Raw genomic sequence first — 25,994 nt, 5'->3', positions numbered from 1 at the left:
CTTTGAGGAGAGAATTTAGAACTGTTAAGACAAAAGACAGTTTAAACTTAATCTTGATTTAAGGGAAACATTATAAATTATAGGCTAGTATGCATTTAGCATGAACTCAGCTTCTATATAACATAAAGCATTAAAGAGTAGAGAAGATGATGGAATCCAGTAAGCCCATACCTACATTTTAACTATAAAGCTTCAAGGTTTTTTTTGTATGTTTATTTATTCTTCTATACTTGTTTTCTTCTGCAACAAGTTAATTTTTTCTCCAAGACTTAAGGCCATTCTCTGACTCTTTGCAGGAATTTTTATATGGCCAGTAACAGCAGCATCTGGTCCTTGGTGAATTGGCTTTTTAATGCTCACATTTGCAAATGCATCTTCTCCAATTCTATTTATGTGGTGCTGAGGAATCGAACCTAGGGCTTCAAGCATGCTAGGCAAGCACTCTACCATGAAGCCACATTCCCAACCCTCATTTCATTTTTAAAAAGAAAGAATTCAGTAATTCTTAGATATGTTGAATCTTTTATATACTTTTTGTATAAATCAATTATTAAGTTGACGTTCACAAAAATGAGAAAATTTATTATATATTATTTGGTAGATAGCAAAGAACTCAGAATGACATGTGTCATTTGAGAATGGGCATTTAACAATAATTTCTCACATTCTCAGAAATATGTTGGTAGGCAATTGCATTATTGTTTACATGTCATAAAGTTATATTAAATGGCTATAACATGACTAAGAAACATAATCTGATTGGGACCATCACCATACATAAAGTATTTTATTGGCTAAAACATCATTATGTAGAATATGATGATTATCTAAGTCCAGCTTTGTGATGTGCATTATATTGATCCTATAACTCAGATTCTATTTTCTCATGCTTGCTTATGTTTGTTATTTTCCTTATGTATTTTAATAGAATAATATATACTTCATATGTAAAAAAAAACTTGGTTGATTTTCCCTTTCTTTGGTAAAACTTTCTCTTGCTTCTGTGAAGCTACTTAAGTAAAGATCGTTTTAATGCAACCATGACTTGATATAATTTAAACCTGGGCTTCTATCCTTATAAGAGTCTATTAGAATTGAATTTCACTTCGAAGAATTGCTTCTTTAAGGTCTGGAATATTTCCCAGGGTCCTAACTCTTTACTGAGCTCTGAATATCAATTTTGTTTCTCTAGTCGTACTAGTTTGTGAAAATTCTCTCAAGTCCCTTAATCAACATCCAAAATCAGCATCTAAATTTAAAGGGACTATCACTCCATGGAAAACCACATTTCTTTTGACTTTGCGGCTCATCTAAGAATTCTGTGATTATGCAATGCTTTGGTATTTCTCTGAAGTATGATGTGTGTGCATGTGTATAGGTATAAATATTAACATATGTATTATATGTGCACACACAGACCACACATATGTAAACATATATATTATGGTTCATATATAAATATAAGTTTATATATAAACACACATTGTCATTATTTTTTCCAACATTTCACTTTTCATCAGGGAAATGGTTCAATATTTTAAGCAATTTGCAATGGGTAGTTTAATATATGTTTGAAAGATTCATATCTTTTCAAATATATAGGGTTACTAAGAGGAAGGATTCCATTTTTAAAAAGTAGGTTATATTAACTTAACCTGTAGTTTATGATAAGAAATTTCAGCAAATTCACATGGGGAGAGGTGGGTGTCCAGGCTATCTCTCCAATCCTGTCCATCATTTCTACCACATGCATCTACTTTCTACAGTATCACAATTTGCTTTAGACTCGCCATGTATTTTCATTCCATTTTATCCTTCCAGTTGCTATCTCATTTCTTCCCCTCTTTATTGTATCAACACTGTTCAAAAGAACATCCCACCCCCAGGTCAATGGCAACTGTCAACACCCTGCTGGTATCTTGTGGATAATTGTCTGCAAGGCCTGATAACTAGAACATTCTGTCTAAGGATGTTTTAGCTTCATCTAAACATGATATGCCCTGTGAGGAATTCTCCTGTAATTGAGCCCTAGTTACATGGTGGAGGCTTTCTTAATAACACACCATCTCTTGAACACCTTTATTTCCTGGTACATTTCCTCTCTTCCTCTATTCAGCAGGTGTACTCCTAAATAAACAACTCCTTATTCAACCCATGTTTTCAACTAGTTTTTGACAAAATTTATAGAAAAGGACAGACACAGATGCCTCATTAACATGTTTCTTGAGCAATTATCAATGTTTCTTTACCACCTATGATTCTATTAAAATAATTCTTAGGGGAAAACAAAAAGAATATCTAACTGGAAGAAATGTACAGACACAGCAAGTCTAGTCATGATATTCTTGTAGAAAGCAAGTTTTTATTTTATTACTTTTTTAAGGTCATCCCTTCTATCCTTTCTCTCCTATTGTTTCCTATCCCATTCATACCCTCAAGTTAACATAATTTTTGACAATACAGAGTTCAAATACTTTTAATATTGGCTAATGAAAAAGAATGTATTTTGTAGCTAATAAATATTATAACACAATTAAGGGAAATATCTACATAGGAAGTACTGGCTTTTGTGTTTATTGAGGTTCTACCCTAAATGATTGATAAAAGCGAAATCTCCAGCTTGTAAATGACAAGTTGGTAATTTTGGGAAGTGGGTGATTACCCAAAGCTATAATTTTCAACCACAGATGAGATTCTGTTAGAAACAAAGCTCACAAACTAAAAAAAATCCATACTAGTGGGAAACACAATGAAATTATCAGAAGTCTCTGCATGAACAGCCTCAAGTGATACATTTCGTGTGAAATATCTCGACTTATCATTGTTGTTGATTCAGCTAAAAATAATGATAGAGATCACTTTTATACAGAACAAATAAAATAGCCTCCGAGATGAATTTTAGAGCCTTTACAGTCTTCTCAAACATATCCGGCTTGATGAAGTTGGGATTGCAGTGGTTTAGAGGCAAGGCAAGTGAGATTTCTTTTCATATTAACTGCCTCAGAGAATGGCACTCCAATGAGTATGTGAGATACCTGAAGAAACAACACCACAAGTCTTCAGCTTGGCCTTGAAAACTCATGTTCCCCATTTAATTCTCCAATATTTGTTTTCAAGATGACTTTACAACTATGTTTGAAATAATAGACAAAACCAAACTGAGAAAGTAATCACACCTAGAGTATTGTACTGATCCTAATATTGTACCTCATTGCTGAGAAACAACAGAGTAGAACATAGATTCTGTTCTTTGAAGAGTAGAAAATAAAGGGTTCATAGAATAGCTATTTGAATTGTGTGCATTTTCTTTCCTTCCTTGTAGAAAGTCTACATTATGGTATGTCTCAAAATGCCATGGGCATTTTAGCATTACTATTAGACGTTTGTTAGATTTTAGTAGAAAGAAAAATAAAAACTGCAGGAATACACATCATTAAGAACAGAATCTAAGTTAATTAATTGTAAGGAAAAAAGTAGTTATACTGGGGAAATATGGTAATCCTAACAAATATATTTTTTATTTTCATTTTTTAATTAAATTTTATTGATAAGGTGATGTACAGAGAAGGTACAGTTACATAATAAGGTAGTGAGTACATTTCTTGTCATATTTGTTACACCCTCCTTCATTTTTCTTTCCCTTCCCCAGTTCAGATAAGCATATATACAGTATCCAGTGTACCAGAATCATATACAGTGACCACAGGGGGTACGTCAAAGGAAATTCACCTAGTACATTAAACATAATGACAATGGTAAAATCCTTCTGTTGGTCACCAAAAAGCCAGTAGAGCTGTACCTCGGGTGTGGTGGAGCGCTACCCTTCAGTACAACATCTCAGGTACAGAGCCCAGGTCCTGAGTCCAAGCCCTGGGACTGGCACTAAATAAATAAATAAATGGAGGGGAGGAGGGGGACAGGGGGGAAGGAAGGAAGGAAGGAAGGAAGGTAGGAAGGAAGGAAGGAAGGAAAAAAATGAAGTCAGGCAGGCTACCAGAACACAAGTATGAATTGCCTTTATTAAACAAGTGTTTGGCTCTTGCTTGTCTAAGGACTGGTCTAGGTTTCTTTTCTGTGGTAAGTGGTGTTCCAGATGAGTCCTTACATTGCCACCTTGTCTTTATGAACATGCCAAGGTCTCTTTTAGTTTCTACTAATCATCTTAGCCTCTATGCTTTACCTGTTTTTGGTCTTTCTTCACTGAATGTCAGACACACTGTGTAATTGTGGTACTTGATATAATAGTTTCCTGTGACTACCATCAAAAATCACCTCAAAGTAAATGAGGACAATGAGAATGGATGGTGATAGCAAGAGTCGATGATGTGTGTATACAAGCCCCCATCCAGGTGGAAAATGATCCAGTATGCCAGAAGAAAACTCATGTTGTCTGACTCCCCAGTTGTAGGACAAAAATCACTCGTGATGAAGCCTGATGTAAATGCAAAGTAGAAGCAGACAGGAAATAGAGGGGTAGGAAGGGCTTCCCGTGCGGTGATGGGATAGGCATTAATCTTAACTCGTCATAGCATTTCTAGCATAGGAGTAGTCCTCTGGATTTTGCTATAACAACAAAATTATAGCGCTCATAAATAGATTACTCAGAAAACTATTCAAATGCAAGTGCAACTCTGGCAAGATTACTGAGTTATGCATTGTAAATAAGGAGGCGCAAGCATGTCGACGATGACCCTGACGGGCACCACACCTACTGCTGGCAGGATATAAAGGCCACTGTCCACAACAGGACACTCAAACGCACCCTCCTCTCACCTGAACTGACAGCAGAACTCACCTCGCCTCTCAACATGTCCTACAGCAGCTGCTCTGGAAACTTCTCCTCCCGCTCCCTTCGGGGCTGCCTGCCACCTTCCAGCTCCTCCTGTGGCTCTTGCTTCCCCAGCAACCTGGTCTACCGCACTGACCACTGTGCTCCTAGCTCCTGCCAGCTGGCCTCTTCTCTCCACAGTGGCTGTCAGGAGGTGTGTGGGGAGCCCACGGGCTGCCAGAGTTCCTGTGTGGAATCCAGTCCCTGCCAGAGTTCCTGTGTGGAGTCGGGTCCCTGCGAAAGCTCCTGTGTGGAATCCAGTCCCTGCCAGAGCTCCTGTGTGGTGTCCAGTCCCTGCCAGAGCTCCTGTGTGGTGTCCAGTCCCTGCCAGAGGACCTGCTACAGCCCCAGGGTGTCTACGTTCTGCAGTCCCTGCCGCACCACTTACCCTGGATTTCTGGGCTTTGGCTCCAGTGCCTGCCATCCCCTAGGGTATGGGTCTAGAAGCTGCTGCTCCCTGGGAAATGGATGGAGACGTTCCTATTCTCCATTCTATACTTCTCGAAGCTGCTACCCACAGGGCTGTGGTTCCAGTAGCTTCGGGTCCATGGGTTATGGCCTCTATGGCCTCCCTTCCCTGAGTTATGGGTCTAGATTCTGCCACCCACCCTACTTGGCCTCTAGAATGTACCACTCATATGGTTACAGACCATCCTGTGGGTCTGGTGTCTATGAATTTACTTGTTAAATATCTATGTGCTTATGAGTACTGACCCTACTCGTTGCAGCCATTGTTCTCCTTGGCCTCCTGGCCACTATCCTTTGATTTTTCCCCTTGACAGCTTCTTTCCTTCTCAACTTCTAGCACACTCTATAATGAATGAGCAACCCTATATTGCACCTTAATCTCTGTACTGCATAAACTTTGATTTTCATCCAAGAGCTGTTGAAGTAAGAATTTAATCTAATAAATTCATGTAATCTGATACCTAAATATAGTGTTCATATTATTGTTTTTGTGTATATATCTATATTCTGCCTTCAAGGACTAGAGAGATTTTAGTAAATCTCTATACTGGCCTTTGACCATAATCTGGCATCAGATATAGACTTTATTGGAAGTAGTAAGTTTTGCTCAGAACATCATTTGACCTACCACCTAAGTACAACGATGCTAAAGATTGCATACAACTGAGGACACAAATGTATTTCTGCATGAAATTTAAGAAATTAAGATATCAACTAGAAAAGGCATTCAGCAAGAATACCATGTGTTACATGGTGAGTTCTATACTCACACAAAACCTTTCCCAAGTCTACTATTTAAGGGTATTTCTTTAGCCATGAGTGAAATGAGCCTTAAGCAACTATTAAGACACTTTTCCCTTTGTGGTTTGGTACAAATGCTAGGGGACTGGTGTTTTCCAATACCTCATGTACCCTTGGGTAAGAAAAATCCCAGCAATCTTAAGTGGGCCTAACTGATTTCAATGGATTTATGTAACCTCTAGATGCTTGTGGAAGACTTAATGTCAATCAAGCTCATAGGAGCACATCTGAAAAAGAGCAAGCAAACATTTTTAGGTATTAGTTCTAGTCTCAAAGGATTTTACCATGAAAATTGGGATGCAACCCTTCCAAAACAATCTGAACAAAGGTAAAAGTGATGAGTTTGTTTCTGTGTTCCAGTGTTTGAACAATTCTAAACTATATGATTTCTCGAAATCTAGTAGAAAGCACTAACCGTCCAAGGAAAGACTGATAGTGAGTGCTCTGTTTTCCAAGTGTGAACTTTTGAAATGCCTAGGTAGATAGGGAAGATGCTGTTTGTGCAATGCTGATTGAAGTCTATATGTAAGTAGTTTTGAAAGCTAAGGTCATTGAGTTCACGCTAAATGGGACAAAGTAATACAAGAAACACACTTTTCATCACACGCTTGAGCATCCCTGGGAGGAGGACAAAGACTATAAATCTTTTCCTAAGTGAGTGAAAGTTTACTTTTCTTTTTTCTCTAATATCTTAGTTTATAAAGACCTACCAGAAAACAAATTCTTAGATGAATGTTTAAATATGAAGACTTTGTGAATAGCCACAAAGCCTTTAGTATTTCTGTCCATATGGAAATTACTTAATCTGAACAGATTTAATCTCCTACTAGATCTAATTATTTAGTCACATGAGTAAACAAACTTGTTTAATATTTATACAGTTACACAAATAATAGATTGAAAATATTTGGTGGCAGCTCAGGAAGAAATTAAAAACTTTCAGTGTTGGGCTGGGAATATGGCCTAGTGGCAAGAGTGCTTGCCTCCTATACATGAAGCCCTGGGTTCGATTTCCCAGCACCACATATATAGAAAATGGCCAGAAGTGGCGCTGTGGCTCAAGTGGCAGAGTGCTGGCCTTGAACAAAAAGAAGCCAGGGACAGCGCTCAGTCCCTGAGTTCAAGCCCAGGACTGGCCAAAAAAACAAAACAAACAAAAAAACAAACAAAAAAAAAACTTTCAGTGCTGTGCCAAATTTTATGTCATTCAGTGTGTGAGTCTGTGTGTGGCAGTAGGGTGGCTTGTCCTTTTACCCAGCTGGTGCTCTACCACTTGAACCATACTTCCCCAATCCAGTATGTTTTTGGTTCATTGAACTTAGAAGCTTACAGAATCCTCTGTCTGTAATTGCTTTAAACTTCAATCCAAGTAACTAGGATTCCTTTGTATTAATAATTTTAATGGCACTATTTTAATATAATTTAGCTTATAGATATGTAGGAGTCTAGATGGTTGATATCCTATGCCCTTTTAAATAATATTTAACAATATCAACAAGAATAGTAAATGTTGAGATCACTTGTGACATCTCATTAATATTATAAACTGTATTCGTGTAAAGAGAGAGATTGAAGGAGACAGTTGTCAAGGTGAAGTCTTGGACCTGTCTTTTTTTTTTTTTTTTGGCCAGTCCTGGGCCTTGGACTCAGGGCCTGAGCACTGTCCCTGGCTTCTTCCCGCTCAAGGCTAGCACTCTGCCACGTGAGCCACAGCGCCGCTTCTGGCCGTTTTTTCTGTATATGTGGTGCTGGGGAATCGAACCTAGGGCCTCGTGTATCCGAGGCAGGCACTCTTGCCACTAGGCTATATCCCCAGCCCTGGACCTGTCTTTGAGTAAAGTAGAATAATAAGGTATTACTAATAGTATAATAAGAAATAATGTAGAAAAGATTGAGACATTGGCATGGTAGAATATATATTCCAAAAGTAAATAAAAATTTCCTTTTATTTACATTTTTTATCTAGGCTTGGCTAAATAAAATACTGCCAACGACAAATCAGAAATAACAGATTCCAGAATTCAGAGGTAGCAATACAGCCGCAGTGACTGACAAAGACTAGGCAAATGTTTCTAACAGAAGTTTGGATAAAAGCGATCACTGTTCCCATTTTAAAATTTCCACTTTCTAGCTTAATTTGAAATGTTATTAACTCATGTTAATAGCACAAGTGCAAATAAATTTCTTTATAAGATTATTATTTTTCTACCCTTCATGATGTTATTCATAACCAAAAATCTGTGACTTTTATGGTTTCAGAGACAGCAAATAAATGTGTCATCAAAGATGAACTCTTAATGAACTTCCACTGGCAACATGAGAGGAGTGATGGGAAGATTCCAGTGGCTCAGGTCTTCAAGGCTAGCTCCTCACGAAGCAGAGTGCTGTAGGACTGGATTTTAAATATACAGCAGGAAGGAAAGTCCACAGGACTCCACCCCTGAAGCAGCCAGCCAAAAACAGGGCTGGAGGTACAACATAAATGTTAGAGCACCAATCTAGCAAGTCTGAGGCCCTAGGTTCAAACTCCAGCACAACCAAAGAGGTAGGGAGAAAAGATTTGAGCCAGATACAGCTTCATTTGTATTCCTTGTACTGAATGAAGAAATGAAACCATTGAAGTTCATTTTATTTTATTTTACCCTTAGTGACTTTTATTCTTTAGCGAATTGAGGGGAATATTACTAGCTGTTGTCTTTATACTTTCACAAGAAACCTTAGTATTTAACACAAGTGAAATTAGTATTACCTAAATTAAAATTTTGCCATCAAACTAGTATATGCCAACATACTTTGCAAGTATGATTGTTCAATGATCATCTTTAGAAGTAGTCTTCTTTAATTCTTTACTATCATTTGAAGACGTAAGTAATATCATGTTCTTAATGTTTTGTGTGATGCATTATGTCACATACCGTCTTGGTGGATAGTAAATATCACCTAATTGCTACATCAGTTGTATACTCACAATGAATTCGCTTTCATAGTATAAAGTAAGTACTCAACTGTGGGCATTAAAAGTAAACATTTTGCCCCTCTTAAAAATGTTTCACAGAGTGTTCTAACAAATCAATAAGATAAATAGTTGTGATTTTTTAAAGTACAACATATCCAATCCACTATAGTAAGAGAATTTAAACCATATGATCAATTTAATGCATTTAATTTCAAGTACACCTAAACCAGCAATCTTCAGAATTCCCACTACCACCACCTACTGGTCATTCATGGATAATGACATGGGGGTGAAACAACACAGAGACACTGGGTAGTAGACAAATGATCTACTCTCAACTTAAGTCTTTATTTAAAGGTGTAGATTTTCGTGTAAATTGTACCTGAGTGTAACTTATCTTCCCAGTGATCCCTCTGCATACTCTCTTTAAATAAAAATCGACAGCTCAAGTTTGTTTGGAAAAGGTAATCTTTTTATTCCTCTTTCCCATTTAGCAATAGATTTAAACTGTTTATTGTACTCAACTAGATTAATCTGTGAAGAAAGTAAAGTGAAAGTCTCCAAAAAAATCAGTCATTTATGAGTTTTTATACTATGAATAAAAAATGTAATAATTATGCATTAAATATTGTTCTAAAATTCTGTGACCACTGACAAATGGCACTGGGTGTTGGGACAAAAAAGAATAAATGAAAATATATAGTGATCCTGTTATTAAACAACTAAATCATATGTACCTTTAGCCTTGTCCTAAAAAATAAAATTTTGGAACACACTTGATGATTCAATTGTAACCAATTGCCTTGATATTTAGCTGAAATCTACAAGAAGAGACTATTTATATTTGTTTGAGATAGTGTATTCTTTCAAATAAATGCTACTAACCAAACAACTAGAAAAACAGCACAACAATGAGACTTTATCAAATTTATAGAATCATTTATGTGGAAAAGACTTGAACTACTTTCTAATAAATATTGGCACGTATTTATTAGTAATTTTACTTAGAAATCTACACTAAGGAAAGTAAGGCTTTAAGAACAGAACACCTCACCACAGGTAACATTAGTATCGTCTTTCTGGTTGGAGACCCTCACTCATATTTGTGTACAGATAGATAGATAGATACATAGATAGATACATAGATACATAGATAGATGTATATATCTCTATATACATATACATATCTATATGAACTCAGGGTCTGAGTCTGGGTGTTATCTCTAAGCTTTTGTGCTTAAAGCTAATTAATGCTCTACCACTTTGAGAACAGCTTCCTGCTTTTTGGGGTTGTGTGTATGATTGATTGGAGATCAGAGTCTCATAGACTTTCCTGACCAGACTGGCTTTGAACTGTCTTCCTCAAATCTCATCCTCCTGAGTAACTATGACTACAGGCATGAGCCACCTGCACTTAGCTTCTAAAAATAAATGTGTTCCAAAATTAGATAAAATAGTTTAATCATCCTTGCAAATTGTTACCATTTCACAAAAAGCTATTAAATTTTGTAACTCTATATAACATAAATCACGATCATAAGTTTTCAGTTTTAAAAAGTGTGTAACCAAATATAGGAGTTGAAAACATTCCTTTCAAAAGAAACAAGATCTCTTTGCTATTTAAAGTTAAACATTTTTGTTGTTTTTTTTTTTTGAAGGGGTGTTGTGCAGGTACTGAGGCTTGAATGTAAGTCCTTGGCTGCTTCAAAATGTACTCTTTAGATTTCATCCCTCAGAGTAGCTAGGATTACAGATGAGCCTCTAGCACCTTGCTGGAAGATTTTAAGTATAAATATAGAAAAAAATAGCCAGATATTTAGAATTCATTTTGAAGAGAAAAATTAAAAGTAAATGAATTAATAATATTAAAGAAATGTTAAAATGTCAAGTCACATAAATATTTTATTGAAGCTTATAACATTTTCACTTTGTACAACTTAAGCCAGCCCAGAAGCTACATCATGAAATAATTATGCTTCAATCATTGCATGTCCATATCATGAGAAGGAAACACGTTTGGCCTTTTCCTCCAATGAGTACATTTCTCGGGTTACTATAATTCAAGCTATTTCTAATCCACGAGGGTCCAAACAGCGTTCCAATCTCTAGACTCAGAAAAGAAGCGATCAAACTTAAGTTGGATCTTAAGATAATAGCTGTTATGTGGACAGATCAGATTTCTCCAATACAGGCTTAGTAGAAGCCAGATCTACAGCCAGGCTGGTAAGAAACAGCCTGGCAGGTTTTAGAAGAGAAGTAGGTAGGACGATAAAAGTTGGGTCTACAAGTGAGGGATGAGAAGGATTGGGGACCCCAGCCTACCGACTGGAAACCTCCATTCCCAAAACCTAGGGTTGAGGAGCCAAAACCAGAAGACTGAAATCCCTTGGTGTCAAAGCCCAGCCTCCCCGAGCAAGCTGTCTGGTAGGGTCTGTAGAAGGCAGAGACCTTGGGGCGCTGCTGGCAGGTTGACTGGAAGCCGGTGGGCTCGTGGAAGGTCTCCTGACAATCATTGTAGCCCAGCTGGTTGGTGATGGGCGATTGGAGGTCAGTGCTGTAAAGCCAATTTGGGGGATAAGAAGATCCGCAGGAGGAGACCGGATACTGCAGGTAACCCCCAAAGGAGCAAGAGGAGATGTTTCCCGAGCAGCCGTTGTAGGCCATGTTGAGAGGACACGTTCTGAGAGGGGACTGTGGCCTTGTGGACGGGATTGAGCATTTATATACCTTTGGCCCTTGTGGGCTGTGTCATCCTGTAGCACATGAAAACACCTTGCTGCTTTTGAATGCATTGAAAAGGCCATGGCAGTCATGCAATGTTCATTTTTGTGGTTTTCCATTTGGAAAGCACAGGAATGTATATGGCCTGGGAATTCAGGGGTTGCTGTTGACTCTTCAAAGCTATTATTCATCTTCCCTTTGCAAAGGTCACCCGGGAAGTCGCTTTAAAGGTAGACAGAATCTGGGCTGCGAGAAGCTGTCTTAATTAAAAATAATTGATCCCTCTTTCACAATCCGCCGTCTGGTTTGCAAAGTTGTTCACGGATGTCTTCATAGTCGTTTCTTTTCAACAAAAACAAGCATTGATTACTAGCGTGAAGGGGCAAGCGTGCTGGACGGCGTGCCAGCCAAAAGTAGCAGCACTGATTCGCAAGGAGCAAAGGGTATTGCTTTTGAATTGGACCTCAATTTGAAGGGCTTTGGGGAAATATTAACTGAGAGATTCCCATATGCCCTGTGTTCCTGCTCAAAGCAGAACGCAGACCACTGAGAATCAGTCTTTTGCAAGGCTGTGTTTATTGTGCTTTGTACTAAATGGCCTTATGCTATTTGGAAGTGATAGCTTATCCAGATAAGATGCAGAAATTGCATTCAAGGCAAGAACAAAGCATGTGGCAAATATGGTTATATTTCCAGATGTTGTCTGAGTCAATGTTCCCTACTGAAAGGATTCCCCAGAATCTAGAAAATGTTCTTTTCTAAAGAAAATCTTAAAATGGAATATTCTGGAAGTGTTGAGCTGAAGAAGCTGGTGAAATGTTCACCCCAGAAAGCAATACATATAGCTTTGATATAAATTGTTCCTGGGTGTTTCTGACAAGTGTTATGAAATTTCTAAAGCAAGGGTCATGTTTTCTTTTGTTCTGTGATTTGTGTTTCACTCTGTGTACCATCTTGTATAATGAAGATTGATAGGTGGATGAAGAGGAGAGACTGGGAAAGTTTTTCCACCTGTGCTCTTCAATATGTTCATTTCACTGAAAAATATTTCCCTTCCATTTCTGAATAAAAGTGTTTGGATGAGAGAACATTATTTGCTGAAAGGGAGTAATATTGATCAAGATGCATTGTATTCATCAAATGCTTTGTTAAATGGCAACTCCTTTGTACAACTACTTAAAGATAATAAAGCTTAAAGAAGAAGAAGAATGCTATTATTTCTTGAGAAAAGAATGTTCAAAATTGTTTTAATGTCTGATTTCAAGGAATATCTTTTTCCACAAAATGGCTCTTATAGAAAAGGAAGGCATGAAAACAATCTAACAAATTCACTTTCATTGAGTTAAATATTTATGCAGATATTTTCTTATTCAATATTTTATTGAAAAATAAAACAAGTGCTTGAAATTGCTAGAATGATTCTTGTTCATACTGAAGAGACCTAATGAATATCAGTTGTTTATTTTAGAAACAGAAGGCAAGATATGAAATATAAAGAATGAGACATGATTGGAGATTGATTTGTCAACTCCCAAGTTCAAGTTCGTAGAATCTACTTATTCTGAGAATCTGGCAAGCCTTTCCTAGCCTTTCTAGTCTTCTACAAGACTAGAATCCCAGTTGTACCATCTTGATTGGATGGCCAAAAACATTCAATTTGAAAGTCTCAATATACACAAAAGAGGATTGTTTTAGATTTTTCCTTACAACTTCCACTTAGTAATGGCCACAATGTTAATAGGATGAATCTCTCAACATATAGTTAGTATATCATTTTACTAGTCATGAAGATGGATGTTTTAAGTTGTTTATCAATCCCTTCATCTGAGCCATTTCTGGTACCATATTTTGACTCAGCTGTGGTGAACTTTCTGGGAGAGCCTAGCAGTGTAGGAATGCTACTTCTTCTAAGAGGGTTGTATTCATCACTTGAAGGTTACACTGCGTCATTCTTGTCTCTTTTGATACCTATTCTATCTGTATTTCAGTGTAGGGATGGATTCTTTGACTCTCTGATCCTGCTGTGAGGTCTGCATGATAAATGCCTTCCACATTTCTTCCTTTTCTTAATCCTGTGTTGTGAAAGTCCCATTTTCTAAAAGGACATAAAGTGATGGAATAAAGTCATGCATGTTATATATAGTGCTTCCTATTTTATTCTCAGTAATATCAATGATAAAAATGACTTAAACTTTGTAAGAATGAAAGGTTTTGGGTAATCAAGCTTATTTATTAATGACTTTGGTCAAGAAGCTAGATATGTAGCTCAGTGGTAGAATATGCTTCTTATTATGCAGAAGGCCCAGAAATCAATCCCCATCATCACCAAAAGTAGATAATGGGAGAGAAAGAGAGACAGAGAGAGAGAGAGAGGAGTAAGAAGCAATCAAACAAACATCAAAGAAAGACAGAAGAAAGGTCAAATGAATTCAGAAGAGATACCCTGGCTTAATTTTATAATACAATCATCGGAACACTCCTGTAAATCTTGAACCTTCAATGTTCAAGAACATTACATACTCTTGCCTACATCAACTTAACAACTTGTACTATAAGAACATTTACTTACCTGAATAAGATTTTATTTTATACAAATTATTTCCACAATTGTAGTATACACAAACTTATTAACTTATCATTCTTACCAAGTTAGGATTATTACAGAGTTTCTTCTTTCATAAGGTCCACAAGATTTAGGAGAAGGGATGTATTATGAGGATTTTCTTTTTCTGTTCTCTCTCAACTGTGTTCTTTAACTTAGAACATTATCATTATTCCCTTCAGATTACAAAATAGTTTTCCGGCTTTTCCAGTGTTGTTCATTTGGCCTATTATCCTGAAGGGCAGCATGAATAAAGCATCAATCTTAGAGATATAATTATGCTGATTTTCCTTCTACTCAAGGTACATGAATGAGAAATTTGCATTTTTGTTTCATGAACAAGTACTTTAAAAAAAAAACCTAATGAAATTCCTTCACTTAGAAGTCTTCATTCATAAAGAAGTTCTTTGAAGGTTAAATTATTTCATTTTTACTGGAGCCTAATTAAGCATTCTTGTTAAAATGGTCACATGCTTCTACAGCCCCATCTCGGGTATATAAGAACCCACGGCAGGAGGTGGTATTCATACTCCACTTCTCACCACCACTCGACTGAAACCCAACTCCTGCAAACATGTCCTACGCCTGCAACTCTGGAAACTTCTCCTCGCAATCCGCTGGAACTTTCCTGAGATACCCAGTTTCCAACTATAATTCCTTCTACCCCAGCAGTGCCATCTACTCCCAGAGACCCCAGCAGCTGGGCTCCACTTTCTTTGGTGGCCAACAGGAGAGCTTCTCCGAGCCCACTGACTTCGAGTCATCCGGTGTGGAGGCCAGAACCTGCTTCCGCCCCAAGAACTTCATCTTCTCCAGGCCCTGCAACACACAGTGCACCGGATCTTTCGGATATGGCAACTCCGGCTTCGGGTCTTCTGGATTCGGCAACTCTGGCTTCGGATCTTGTGGATTTGGCAACTCTGGCTTCGGATCTTCTGGATTTGGCAACTCTGGCTGCGGATCTTTTGGTTATGGAAACGCTGGCTTCCAGTCTCTTGGGTGTGGTTCCAGCTACAACCGCCCAGGGTTCTTCTCCTCTAAGAGTTACCAGTCAGCTTATTACCAGCCCACCTGTGGCTCTCGCTTTTTCGGATCCAGTTACTAGACATCTCCATCCTCTCCTGGTTTCTACGGCGCCTTAAGAGACTTTAACCTTCTGTGATTGATCGGCCATGCTATTCTTCGAGGGACTAAGACATCTTCGCCTATGGTCTTTCCTATCTCTGATGTGAAATTTAGCTTGAATTTTAATTCCTATTCTCTTGCTTATAATCATTCCTATTGCCTTCTTTTTTTTTTAAGTTTCTCTCATTATGTCCCTAGAAATCTTTTACTCATGTTTTAAATAAACTTTTCTCTCTGGCATGAATTGTGGTACTCTGCTTGTTGTTGTTTTTTTTTAAATTTTAAATAGGATGCATGTGTTGCATAAAACCCAACCCATATCTTCTCTTGTCTTCATGTTCTATTTTCTCTATTTCATATAGGTCATAAATTACGTTTTTTAGATTAAAAAAACAAGGACTTTGAAAAATTCAAATATATAGCATATCGCATGACATCTCTTAGAGCCTTCACAAGTACATTTGTTCATATACTCACTTCAGAAATTTTGTTATTAGCAGAAGAAAGGGCTGAAGAAAGAATCTGAGAAAATGGTATGTAACTCATTCCTACAGAGGAAGAAGTGCATGTTACCACTTCATTGAAAAAAAATCATACTGATGTGTCGTCATTTGAAATTTTTAGAAAGAAGGCTGCATGTGGGATTCGAGAGGAGGGGATGTGTTGGTGAAAATAGCATTGGGAGAGATTATCTAACTCGAGGTCATCCACCTTGCTGTAATATATATTTGATCTTTTCCTCTGTAAAGCAGAAAGAAAGTTGGGTCAAAAATATTTTTTTTCAGTTCTGGCATTTGAATCGAGAGGCGTGTACTCTGCCATTAAGTTACAGACCAAGCCTCCTTTTTCTTGGTCTATTTTCAGACAGGGTCTCATTAAGTTTCCTAGGTTGACTTTTATCTCGAAATCATTCTGCTTCAGCTTCTCAAGTAGCTGGGATTTGAAGCCAGTTCTTCCATACTTGGATTGTTAACATAGAACTTTAATTTATTCACTTCTTGTGTGTGCTGGTCCTGGGGTTTGAACCTGGGGCCTAGGTGCTATCCCTAAGCTTCTTTTGCTCAAGACTAACATTCTACCACTTGAGCCACAGCACCACTTCCAGTTTTCCTGAGTAGTTTGTTGGAGATAGGAGTTACACAAATGTTCCTGCCCCAGCTGGCTTCAAATCTTTATCCACACACCTCAACTTCCTGAGTAGTGAGGATTACAGGAATGAGCCACCAATGCCCACCTTTGGAAAAAACTTCTAGGAAGTTTTGCAAGTCCCCTGTAAAGGAGTCTCACATCCTCAGAAATGGGCTTTAGTATTCTGCCAAGCTCATTTGCTAACCAAGAACAAACGTTCACCTTGACACAAGCAGGATGGAGGTTGAAAGATGGGTTGATAGAGCAGCCAATTAATCGAAAATGTTCTCTAAAGTAGGGAAAATGACAAAAACATTTTTGTTGCTCTCACATTCACAATACTGATTCTTTTAAATAATAGATGTCACTGATAATTGATGGTGACATAATGAATAATAACAAGGAATTATATCAGAATAAAATTAAGTATAATCTATTGCCTCTTCATTGATCAAGTTCAAATACTTTGTCTGACTCTATTCAGAACTAATTAAATGAATGTCTAACATTATAACTGAAAATTAAAGACAATTTAGACTTATTAAGTAGTTATATCTGATTTTACCTGATGATACAATTAAGTAGGATAATGTCAGTATGGCAAAATTAGGAAACTGCTTTATTTTTCTAACCTCACTGAACTTTATACTTGATACAGAAGTCCTTTCTCTACTGTGAATCCCTGAATATTGCAAAGGGAAGATTTATGACAACCTTAAGATAATATGAACTGTATTTACTTTATAAACAGCATCTAAATCTAGTCTACTAGGAGCTGAAACACAATTTTACCACCATATCAAAGCTCTTCCCTCAGTTCTGTCCTGTCACGCACTTCCACACTTTGCTGGGGCTTCCACCTACAGACCACCCCCCTTTCTTCTGTTCTAAGCAAAGAACAGGAGGAAAGCAAATGATAAGCAAGGTTATTTATCTCTACACGATACTAGACCACCAGTGTCAACATGACTTAGTTGTTCATGGCAGAGAACTTTTGTTTACAAAGGATGAGATTAAACTTCCCAAAAGTCAATTTAACACATGCTTCAGGAAATTCCTCTAGATTGATTTATTGGAGGTAATGGCTTGAAGATCTGGAGAAACAACTCCCTAATTAACCAAAAGTTTATGTACCAATTTTTTTTCAGTATCTGCCCTTTGCTACCCACACCAGTTCTAAAGTTTTCTACAATGACACCAATCCCAATTAGTTGTCTGTCTTGAAAGACCCATTTTAAAGTATTTGAAGTCAGAATATCACTTCTCACACTTCTGGAAATGTGCATTCTTACTTCAGTGTATTTGAATACTGTGTTCTGCCTTGTTAACAGATTGTCTGATGACATTAGAGTTTTTTCCATTAGCTCTTGGCACTTCATCGGTACCCTGAATTTGGTTTGGAATAGTCTGTTATTGCATCCTCTGAATGAAATGTTTGTGTCCTCTAACTTACCTTTTGAAATACCAAGCCAGTGAGAATATTTGAAAATGGGACCCCTGGGATATAATTTGTTTTTGAAGATGAAGCTGCCATGTTCATACTGGTATTCCACTGAACCCACTTTTCATTTTTTCTAGCCTTTGCCACAAAAGAAGTTGCTCCTGAATTTTCTAGTACCCTTGAACTTGAAATAAATACCTGTTTTTCTTAAACTACCTAGTCTATAATATGTTGTTATAGCAGTGAAAAGAATATATAACATAAATCTAAATAACATAAACCTATTTTCTTAGGAAAAAGATTTAAGTATGGATATTTTTCTCTCTCTATTTCTCTCTGTGTTTTTGCTCTCTCTCTCTCTCTCTCCCTCTCTCCTTCTCTCTCTCCATTTTGCCTCTGCCTGCCTACAAGTTTTTGTGCACCAGAGATGTTTTTAAATAATTGCTGTGATTGTAGGGTTCTGAAAAGCTGGAAACTTGGGTGGGGTTTCTGCAACCAACAGAGACAGAAATTTTTCTTACCTGAGGATTTGTTTTGCTGTAAAAGCTTTTGTCTGTCTGGTTGAGTCATACCCCCATTATCAAGGGCAATCTCCTTTACTTAAAGTCAACTGAGTGGAAATGTGAATCATATCCACAAAGTGTTTTCACAGCAATGCCAGGATAAGAGTTTAACCAAACAACCAGGCAGCATAGTCCAGTGGAACTGACAAATATAAACCATCACAGTCTGCATTTTCTAGAAAATCTAGGCTGAAAGACTATTTCATAAAAACAGAGTCTATATAACTGCTCAAGATATAAAGTCAGAATAAATTAAAACTTGAACCTGCAGTTAATTTTCCTATGATTGTTAAATTGCATTCTATTTTTGAGACACTTGGCTTAGACTCTTACATACAATTTATATGCTTGACTATTAGCATAATTTCACTATTGCTTGCTACACTAAGTAAACTTTTCAATAGAATGTCTACGCACATTCTAAAAGTCATCATTTTCCCCACGATGTCCAGTGAAGCTCTGCTAATGACACAGCTGTGTGCCCAGCTCAGCGGTACACAGCTCACTCCAGGACAACCTCCAGAAAACTGGATTCCAAAGCAGGATTTCAGCATGTTCATTTATTTGGTGCTTTTTTTCCCATTCAATTTTCCATGTTCATTTCTTTTCTTCATTTAATTCTTGTCATAGCCTCTTATCACTCTTCTTTGTTGTACTTTGGGTCTTTGCAATTTTGATAGACTTGGGCACTGTTGACTCTTGGATTATAAATTTCTTCATTATGGCGGGGTTGTTCTGTGCATTAAAAGAGGTTTAGCAGCATCCTCTCAGCCCTTCCCATTAGATGCCAATGGCAACCTCTGATTGCAACAACCAAACCATTTCCAGATATTTCCAAATACACTCTTCCATAGAGAAAAAATTATTTCCTGTATCAAACAACTGTATTAGATGGAATTAAATGTGTGGAGGAATTCGTAGCTGGGGACACTAGCTTGAGTTCCTTTGGAAGGGGAGTGGAAACATGGATTCAATGACATTATAATATATGCATTATATACTATTATTCCATTGATGAATGAAGTATGATGGATAACTATTAAAGATATCTATATTTCATCAATAAAATAATTAAATCAAGCTATTTAGCAAATATTTCCATGTTATACATGTATATGGAAGTTGTACTCATATATAAATTGTAATGATTGAGGGTTGAAGAGAAAGGTTGCAGAGAAAAGTAATAAACACTGAATAATAAAAGAATGAACAATTAAACAATAAATAATGAAGTAATGAGTGTTTGCAACCAGCTTCTTAGTTCCAAAACATCATAACCACTCATTCTCATACACTAAGAAGTGATGTAAGATTTCTTCTTCTCATTGTATTGCAAATAATCAATTAAGACCAATTGCTAATTACAGATTGTTTACCATTTCCTGGATCTTCTTGCAACTCTCCTCAAATGACTTGACTCATACTATTTAGTGGGCAGCAGAGATTTTTAGTACAGAACTGACTAAAGTATGGTGTCTTATTCTGTAGTTTCACAGCTGAAAACACAAGATTTACCTATTTTCTGCATACCTCAATTGAACTCATCAGCTGATTTGCTGGACTATGCCATGCTAGCAAGCACCTACCCAAAGGGTTCACATTTAAATTCCAGAAATTAAATTTACTTATGCAAGTATTTGTACCAGTCCTACTATCATATGATTTTAATGAAGGAATACTTGATGTAATTGGATACAACATGATCATAAACTAACTATATCTTTCATTACAATAAATGTGGTGGTTTGATATGTCAGCTCAACTAGATTAGGAGATGCTCAGATAGCTACTTGAACATCATTTCTGGGTGTATCTGTGAGTAGGCCTACATGAGATTAGCTGTAAAGTACAGGGTCTTTCCTGAATGTGGTGAGATCTCACCCGATCATTGCAGGTCTGCGTAGAACAAATGTGGAGTAGGGACAAATTCACTACTTTTCCTACCTGTCCTGTTGCTTACACTCCCACCATTCACTGAGAGATTTACTTAACTGGCTCTTTTAGTTCTTAGTCTTCCGTACTCAGATTGAAAGTTCACTACTAGCTTTTCTGGGTCTCCAGATAACAGAAAGCAGGGCCTCTATGATAGCATGAGGTAATCCCCAATCTCTGTCTCTCTCTCTCTCTCTGTCTGTCTGTCTCTCTCTCTATCTATCTCTTCTCTCTATCTCTCTATCTCTCTGTCTCTCTTTCTCTCTCTCCTTCCTTTTCACCTCTTTCTCTCTATATATTGATATTGATATAGTTGTTATCAAAATACAGATATCGTTAGAAATAGAAGTAGAGATATATGAGAGATGTAGAAATAGAGATGATGTGGAGATATATAGATACACACATCTACACACCTGTGTTTGTATAATAGTGTCAAACACAGGGAGGAAAATATCACAGTAAAACGCACAAGATAGTTTTTGAAGAAGGTGAAGATGCTATCACACACAATAAATACGGACAAGAGTTGGAAGTCTTGATGTGTGGCCTTGTTTTAACCCAAACTTACATAAACTACTCAGCTCTTGTTGCTCTTTAAATATGTGGTGTGGGCTTGGTATCAATCATTTTATCTAGTGATCACAACTCTTTTATAGATGTCAAATAACAGAAAAGACAATGACATATTCAGCAATACACAGCTAGGAAGCTAGGGTTCAGACTTAACATTATCTGAACCCAAAGCCTGTCATTCTAGGATTTGGACCAAGCAACTCCCACCAGTTCATCCCACATTCCACTTGAAATTGTTCTTTGCGTTCCTCTTATTCTTTTTATACATTTTCCTGTTATTTCTACTATTGTTATAATTTTTATATGTTGCGATGATACATTCTTATGTTCATCGCAGCACAATTTGTCATCGCTAAAACATGGAACCAACCCCAATGCTCCTCGGTAGATGAGTGGATCAGGAAAATGTGGTGCATATACACAATGGAATTCTATGCCTCTATCAGAAAGAATGACATTGCTCCATTCGTAAGGAAATGGAAGGACTTGGAAAAAATCATACTTAGTGAAGTGAGCCAGGCTGAAAGAAACATGGACTCTATCGTTTCCCACATAGGGAATAATTAGTACATCTCTAGCATAATCATAGCAGAAAATCACAATAGATCAATAGCTAAGCCCATACAAACACATAAGATGAGGCTAAGTGAAATGAACTCCAAGTTATGGAAATAAGTGTTATATCATTGTTGTAGTTACTTTCAACATGCCATGTGAAACCATACCTATTTTTCTTTCGTATCCACATCCTGTGGGTTTACTCCTACTATTACTGTAACTGATCTTGGTACCCTGGATACTGTATATATGTGTATTGGAACTAGGGAGGGGAAAGGGAATACAAAAACAAAGAGATGAAGGATAAAAAGACAAACCACCGCAATAGCAATACTTACAAAACCAATTAGTGTAAACCAACTGAACAACTCATGGGCGGGGGGCGGGGAGATGGAGTAAAAATGAGGGAGGGGGTAACAAGTTGGATAAGAAATGTACTTGCCTTACATATGAAACTGTAACCTCTCCGTACTTCACTTCGACAATAAAGAAGGAAAAAACATGAAAGGAAAAAGATGAAAAATTGAGACTAGTAATACGATACAGTTCTGTTTCTCCATGAATTACAGATACTTGTGTATATTTATTTCCCAGAATTGAGCATGAGCATCATTTAAGTCAGAAAGTCTACTTGTGACATATATTTAACATGTTTAATACAGAAACAGGCTCATCGATATTATAATTTCTCTTACTATTATCAGTATTATTACTATGTACCAGTTATATCATTAATGTTTGCTAAATGGAACAATATTTGGAATAATTCCTACAATAATGATTTCATTCAGAACTTTATGAACATTAACACAAATACAAATATTAGGATACTGTTACTACTTATAATCTACTTCTTTAATAAATGAGGGATGATATTTTGAAGACATCGTACATTTAGGGTAGATACTTAGCTTATAAAAGCCATTCAATGAAAGAAAATATTGCAAGAGAAAAATCAATATTTGCTTTTACAGGTTACTATTCCTAGTTTCGCTACAGTGGAAGGGTCAAAAAGTATTTGAACTGTTTTGCCAACTCTCCTCTTCTTTCACTAAAGGAATGAGGATATGATATAATGTGATGACTTTCTGAGAAGTTCTACAGTGGTTTACTGTTTCTTAGGAGAGCCATGTTGCTAAGCAGCACTGTGCCTGGGTATATTTCTTCATAAACCTTGCAACACGAGAACAATCTAGAATTCCTTTTTCACTTGTAATTATTAGTCTCTTGAGAAATCAACCACAACACAGCCATTAAGCATTGCTTTGTAGTTTGCATCGCCTTTAATAGAGGATGAGTATTCCACTTGACCCTCAGTCACAAAGGTGACCGCCCGCTGGGACATTTCTGGGGTGCAAATGGGATATGATTTATGACGCACCTGAGAGGCGACATCCCTTGCTGTTCTTCATTAGATTGTCTGACCTAAACCAAGGCTGTTTGCTGCCAGACACACAACAAAGCATGTTTTCATTTACTAAGACAAACCTCTGCTTAGTTCAAGTTGTTGTTGTTTTATTTAATCATCAAGATGAAATGCAGAGGAGTTAGAGGGGATTACAGTTACATATCTAAGGTAATGAGTACATTCCTTGCCATACTTGGTACCCCCTTCCTCATTTTTCTTCCACTTTCCCTTCTCCCCAACCTTAGTCCCCCACCCCTTTCATCATGTTTTTAATCTTCCCAGTGGTGGAAAAAAAAAAACACAGCAATCACAAATCTAGCTAAAACTAAAACCCTTTCTCTATCATATTAGTGGCCCCACATACTAAAACTCTGACATGAATCTTTGAGAAAGAGTAAGAATAGGTTTTGTATTCACTTTTTATTTGTGACTTGTCTTGAAATGGTTATGTCTAGGTATTTTCATTTCTTTGTCTTTTTGTCAACTAAGGTGGTGCCTTCCTTACACCAAAGGATATATATTAAAACTTATATGGTTTTAATATGAGAAAATAAAAGCATTTTTGCTAGTGTGTACTTTTGTTTTGGCCATGGAATAGTACTCTAGGACTCTTTCTCCTGTGCTTTCAGTTATTTCTCATCTGTCATTGGTGTTAATGGGAATTGTTCTTATAAGATCTAAAAGGGGAGCTCAACCATACAAACAGTATAAGACTGAAAAGAAGGCCATGTGCATCTTAATCTGCAGAAGTATCTACCACAACAGAAATGCCAGGCTTCATAGAACAAAAACCTTAGGCTTGGAAACTATGAGCTTGAATTTTATCCTCAATTTTAAAAATGGCTGGCAATGGCTATAAATGATACTTCAAAAGTATGAACTCCCAAGATACTTCAAGCATCTAGGACTTGAAAATAATGGCATTAATGACAAAAGAGAATTTCATAATGTGTTGGAGAGGCTTGCCTGAGTGAATATGTGGAAACATTTCAAACAGTTTCAACCTAAAATAAGACTAGTTAATATTAAGCATTGTGAATACTACCTTTAGTGTTTCAGTATCGAAGAAATTTTTCTATTAAAATATTCTTATGTTGTGAATATATAAATATTTAAATAAACACCTTTTATTCACACACACACAAAAAGAAAATAATAGATATCAGGAGAACTGTTGAAAACCAGACATAAATTCAATGGACCTGTGAAGAAGACAGAATGGACAGGAAGATGCTGGTTAATTATTTCAGGAAATTTCAGAAATGATGTGAGGGAACAATTGTAATGCACCCCCTGGTGGACAGAAGAATCCATTGCAGCCTTTATGTCAGTCAACCCCAAATGACATTTAATAACACATTTGTATGGGGGATTCTGGAAGCCCTTGGAAAGAAATGATGCAAACTTCTTCACTATTGTGATTTCTCGCATTCAAAATGTTAGTATGTTACTTATATTGCTTCCACAATCTGCATTTACTAATACTCACTTACTTTAGTAAAGCTTAGGCAGTATTATATGTGTTAGGCAGCATTGTAATTTATGAAAGATCCACTATGAGGAGGTTTTGACTTTCAGAATTTACCATCCTTTCAAATTATCTTCTTTCTAATACCTAATCTGTGATCAATGAAATGTTCTATTTCTTAGGTGACATTATGGCAAAAGTTGCCTCCCTCAAAAGTTAGCTGATAGTGTTTGAGGCATGATATTTCCAGGGATGAAAGAAAGAAGGGTAAAGTACCATGAGAGAAGATTATAGCTGCTTGATTATTTCTCCTCCTTGATCATATTTTACTACCTAGGTCTCGTTATTGCAATCTTAAACCTTAGAAACTTTCCTCTTCTATGCAATTTTATCTGCTAATTTTCAACTTAGATTTATGACTCTTGTTTCAACAGCTATATGCAGGGAGTTTCTGGTATCTACCCCATCTAAAATTAGACATATTGGAGCTGTGTTTTTCTCATTTGGCTTATATTAGAATGTTGAAAGGGGTGACATTGATCAAGATGCGCTATATCCATAAACTGCTTTGGCGAAAGGCAATTCCTTCATAGAACTACGTAAAGATAATAAAAATCCATTTTTAAGAAAGAAATTTCTTGATTTTTGTCTGTGCCAATATAATCATATGAGAGAGCACCTCCAAGACAATTTTCTCTCTTTTCATCAGTTTTGCCAGCATATATCCGATCTTTATCAGATAATGAAGAGTAGTAACTCAATCTACCTTCTCTCAGTATACGCTGTATCTCAAATGTCACACACGGTGATGACTTCCTGACTAAAGCAGGACATAGTACCAGGGTGTTAATCCATATATAAGTCTTACTTTTACTATAAACTCACTATACAAACATGGGAACCTTGTTTAACCTCCCTGATTCAATGCCTTATCTTTACTGACCTCAGAGATCATGCAAAATATTTGAACAACCTGGCTTAAGTCAGATAATGAATGAATGAATGATGATGATATTTTGACAGATGACACTTCTGTTAAAGCTCTTAACAATGCTATTGATGCCCTTAATGCTATGTAATCACACTTTTCCTTGTACAGAGCTATGTTCTCTATATTATTTTTAAAGGGCCAATGCTTTAGAAATATACTCAGAATTTTCAGTATTTTTTCACTCAAAATAGAAGCATCAAAGCAGAAAAGAATTTCACGAAATGAGAACTGACAGTAATGTAAAATTTTACCTGAGTATAGAAATATTTACAAATTTTCAAGGCCTTGCCACGGTGCTTTGAAGTTTGATAAGAATGTTACCTGAATAAGCAGGAGTTTATTAAATTTACCAGTGATTTTTGGACAGTGGATGAAAGATGAATGTTGTGGGTAATTCCCTATTAGTGATCACATGTATGTGAGAAACT

General features: G+C 36.8%; 3 protein-coding genes across 3 annotated transcripts; 2 read left to right on the top strand and 1 right to left on the bottom strand.

The window, feature by feature from the left end:
* Window positions 1–4,808: 4,808 nt before the first annotated feature.
* On the top strand, window positions 4,809–5,516 carry LOC125351022 (keratin-associated protein 13-1-like). Its single transcript, XM_048345784.1, has one exon. It carries the CDS (start codon window positions 4,809–4,811, stop codon window positions 5,514–5,516), a length of 708 nt encoding a protein of 235 aa, XP_048201741.1.
* Window positions 5,517–11,246: 5,730 nt separating this feature from the next.
* Window positions 11,247–11,717, bottom strand: LOC125351219 (keratin-associated protein 14-like). The gene has a single exon (XM_048345928.1). It carries the CDS (start codon window positions 11,715–11,717, stop codon window positions 11,247–11,249), a length of 471 nt encoding a protein of 156 aa, XP_048201885.1.
* A 3,233-nt stretch (window positions 11,718–14,950) lies between these two features.
* Window positions 14,951–15,481, top strand: LOC125351218 (keratin-associated protein 15-1). Its single transcript, XM_048345927.1, has 2 exons — window positions 14,951–15,243; window positions 15,334–15,481. The coding sequence occupies exons 1-2, from the start codon at window positions 14,951–14,953 to the stop codon at window positions 15,479–15,481; spliced, it is 441 nt and encodes a 146-aa protein (XP_048201884.1).
* The last annotated feature ends 10,513 nt before the right edge of the window (window positions 15,482–25,994 follow it).

The sequence above is a fragment of the Perognathus longimembris genome, chromosome 5 (genome assembly GCF_023159225.1).
Source record: "Perognathus longimembris pacificus isolate PPM17 chromosome 5, ASM2315922v1, whole genome shotgun sequence".
NCBI classification, from domain to species: domain Eukaryota; kingdom Metazoa; phylum Chordata; class Mammalia; order Rodentia; family Heteromyidae; genus Perognathus; species Perognathus longimembris.
The sequence above is the reverse complement of the archived record's forward strand: the minus strand, read 5'-3'. Positions and strand labels throughout refer to the sequence as shown.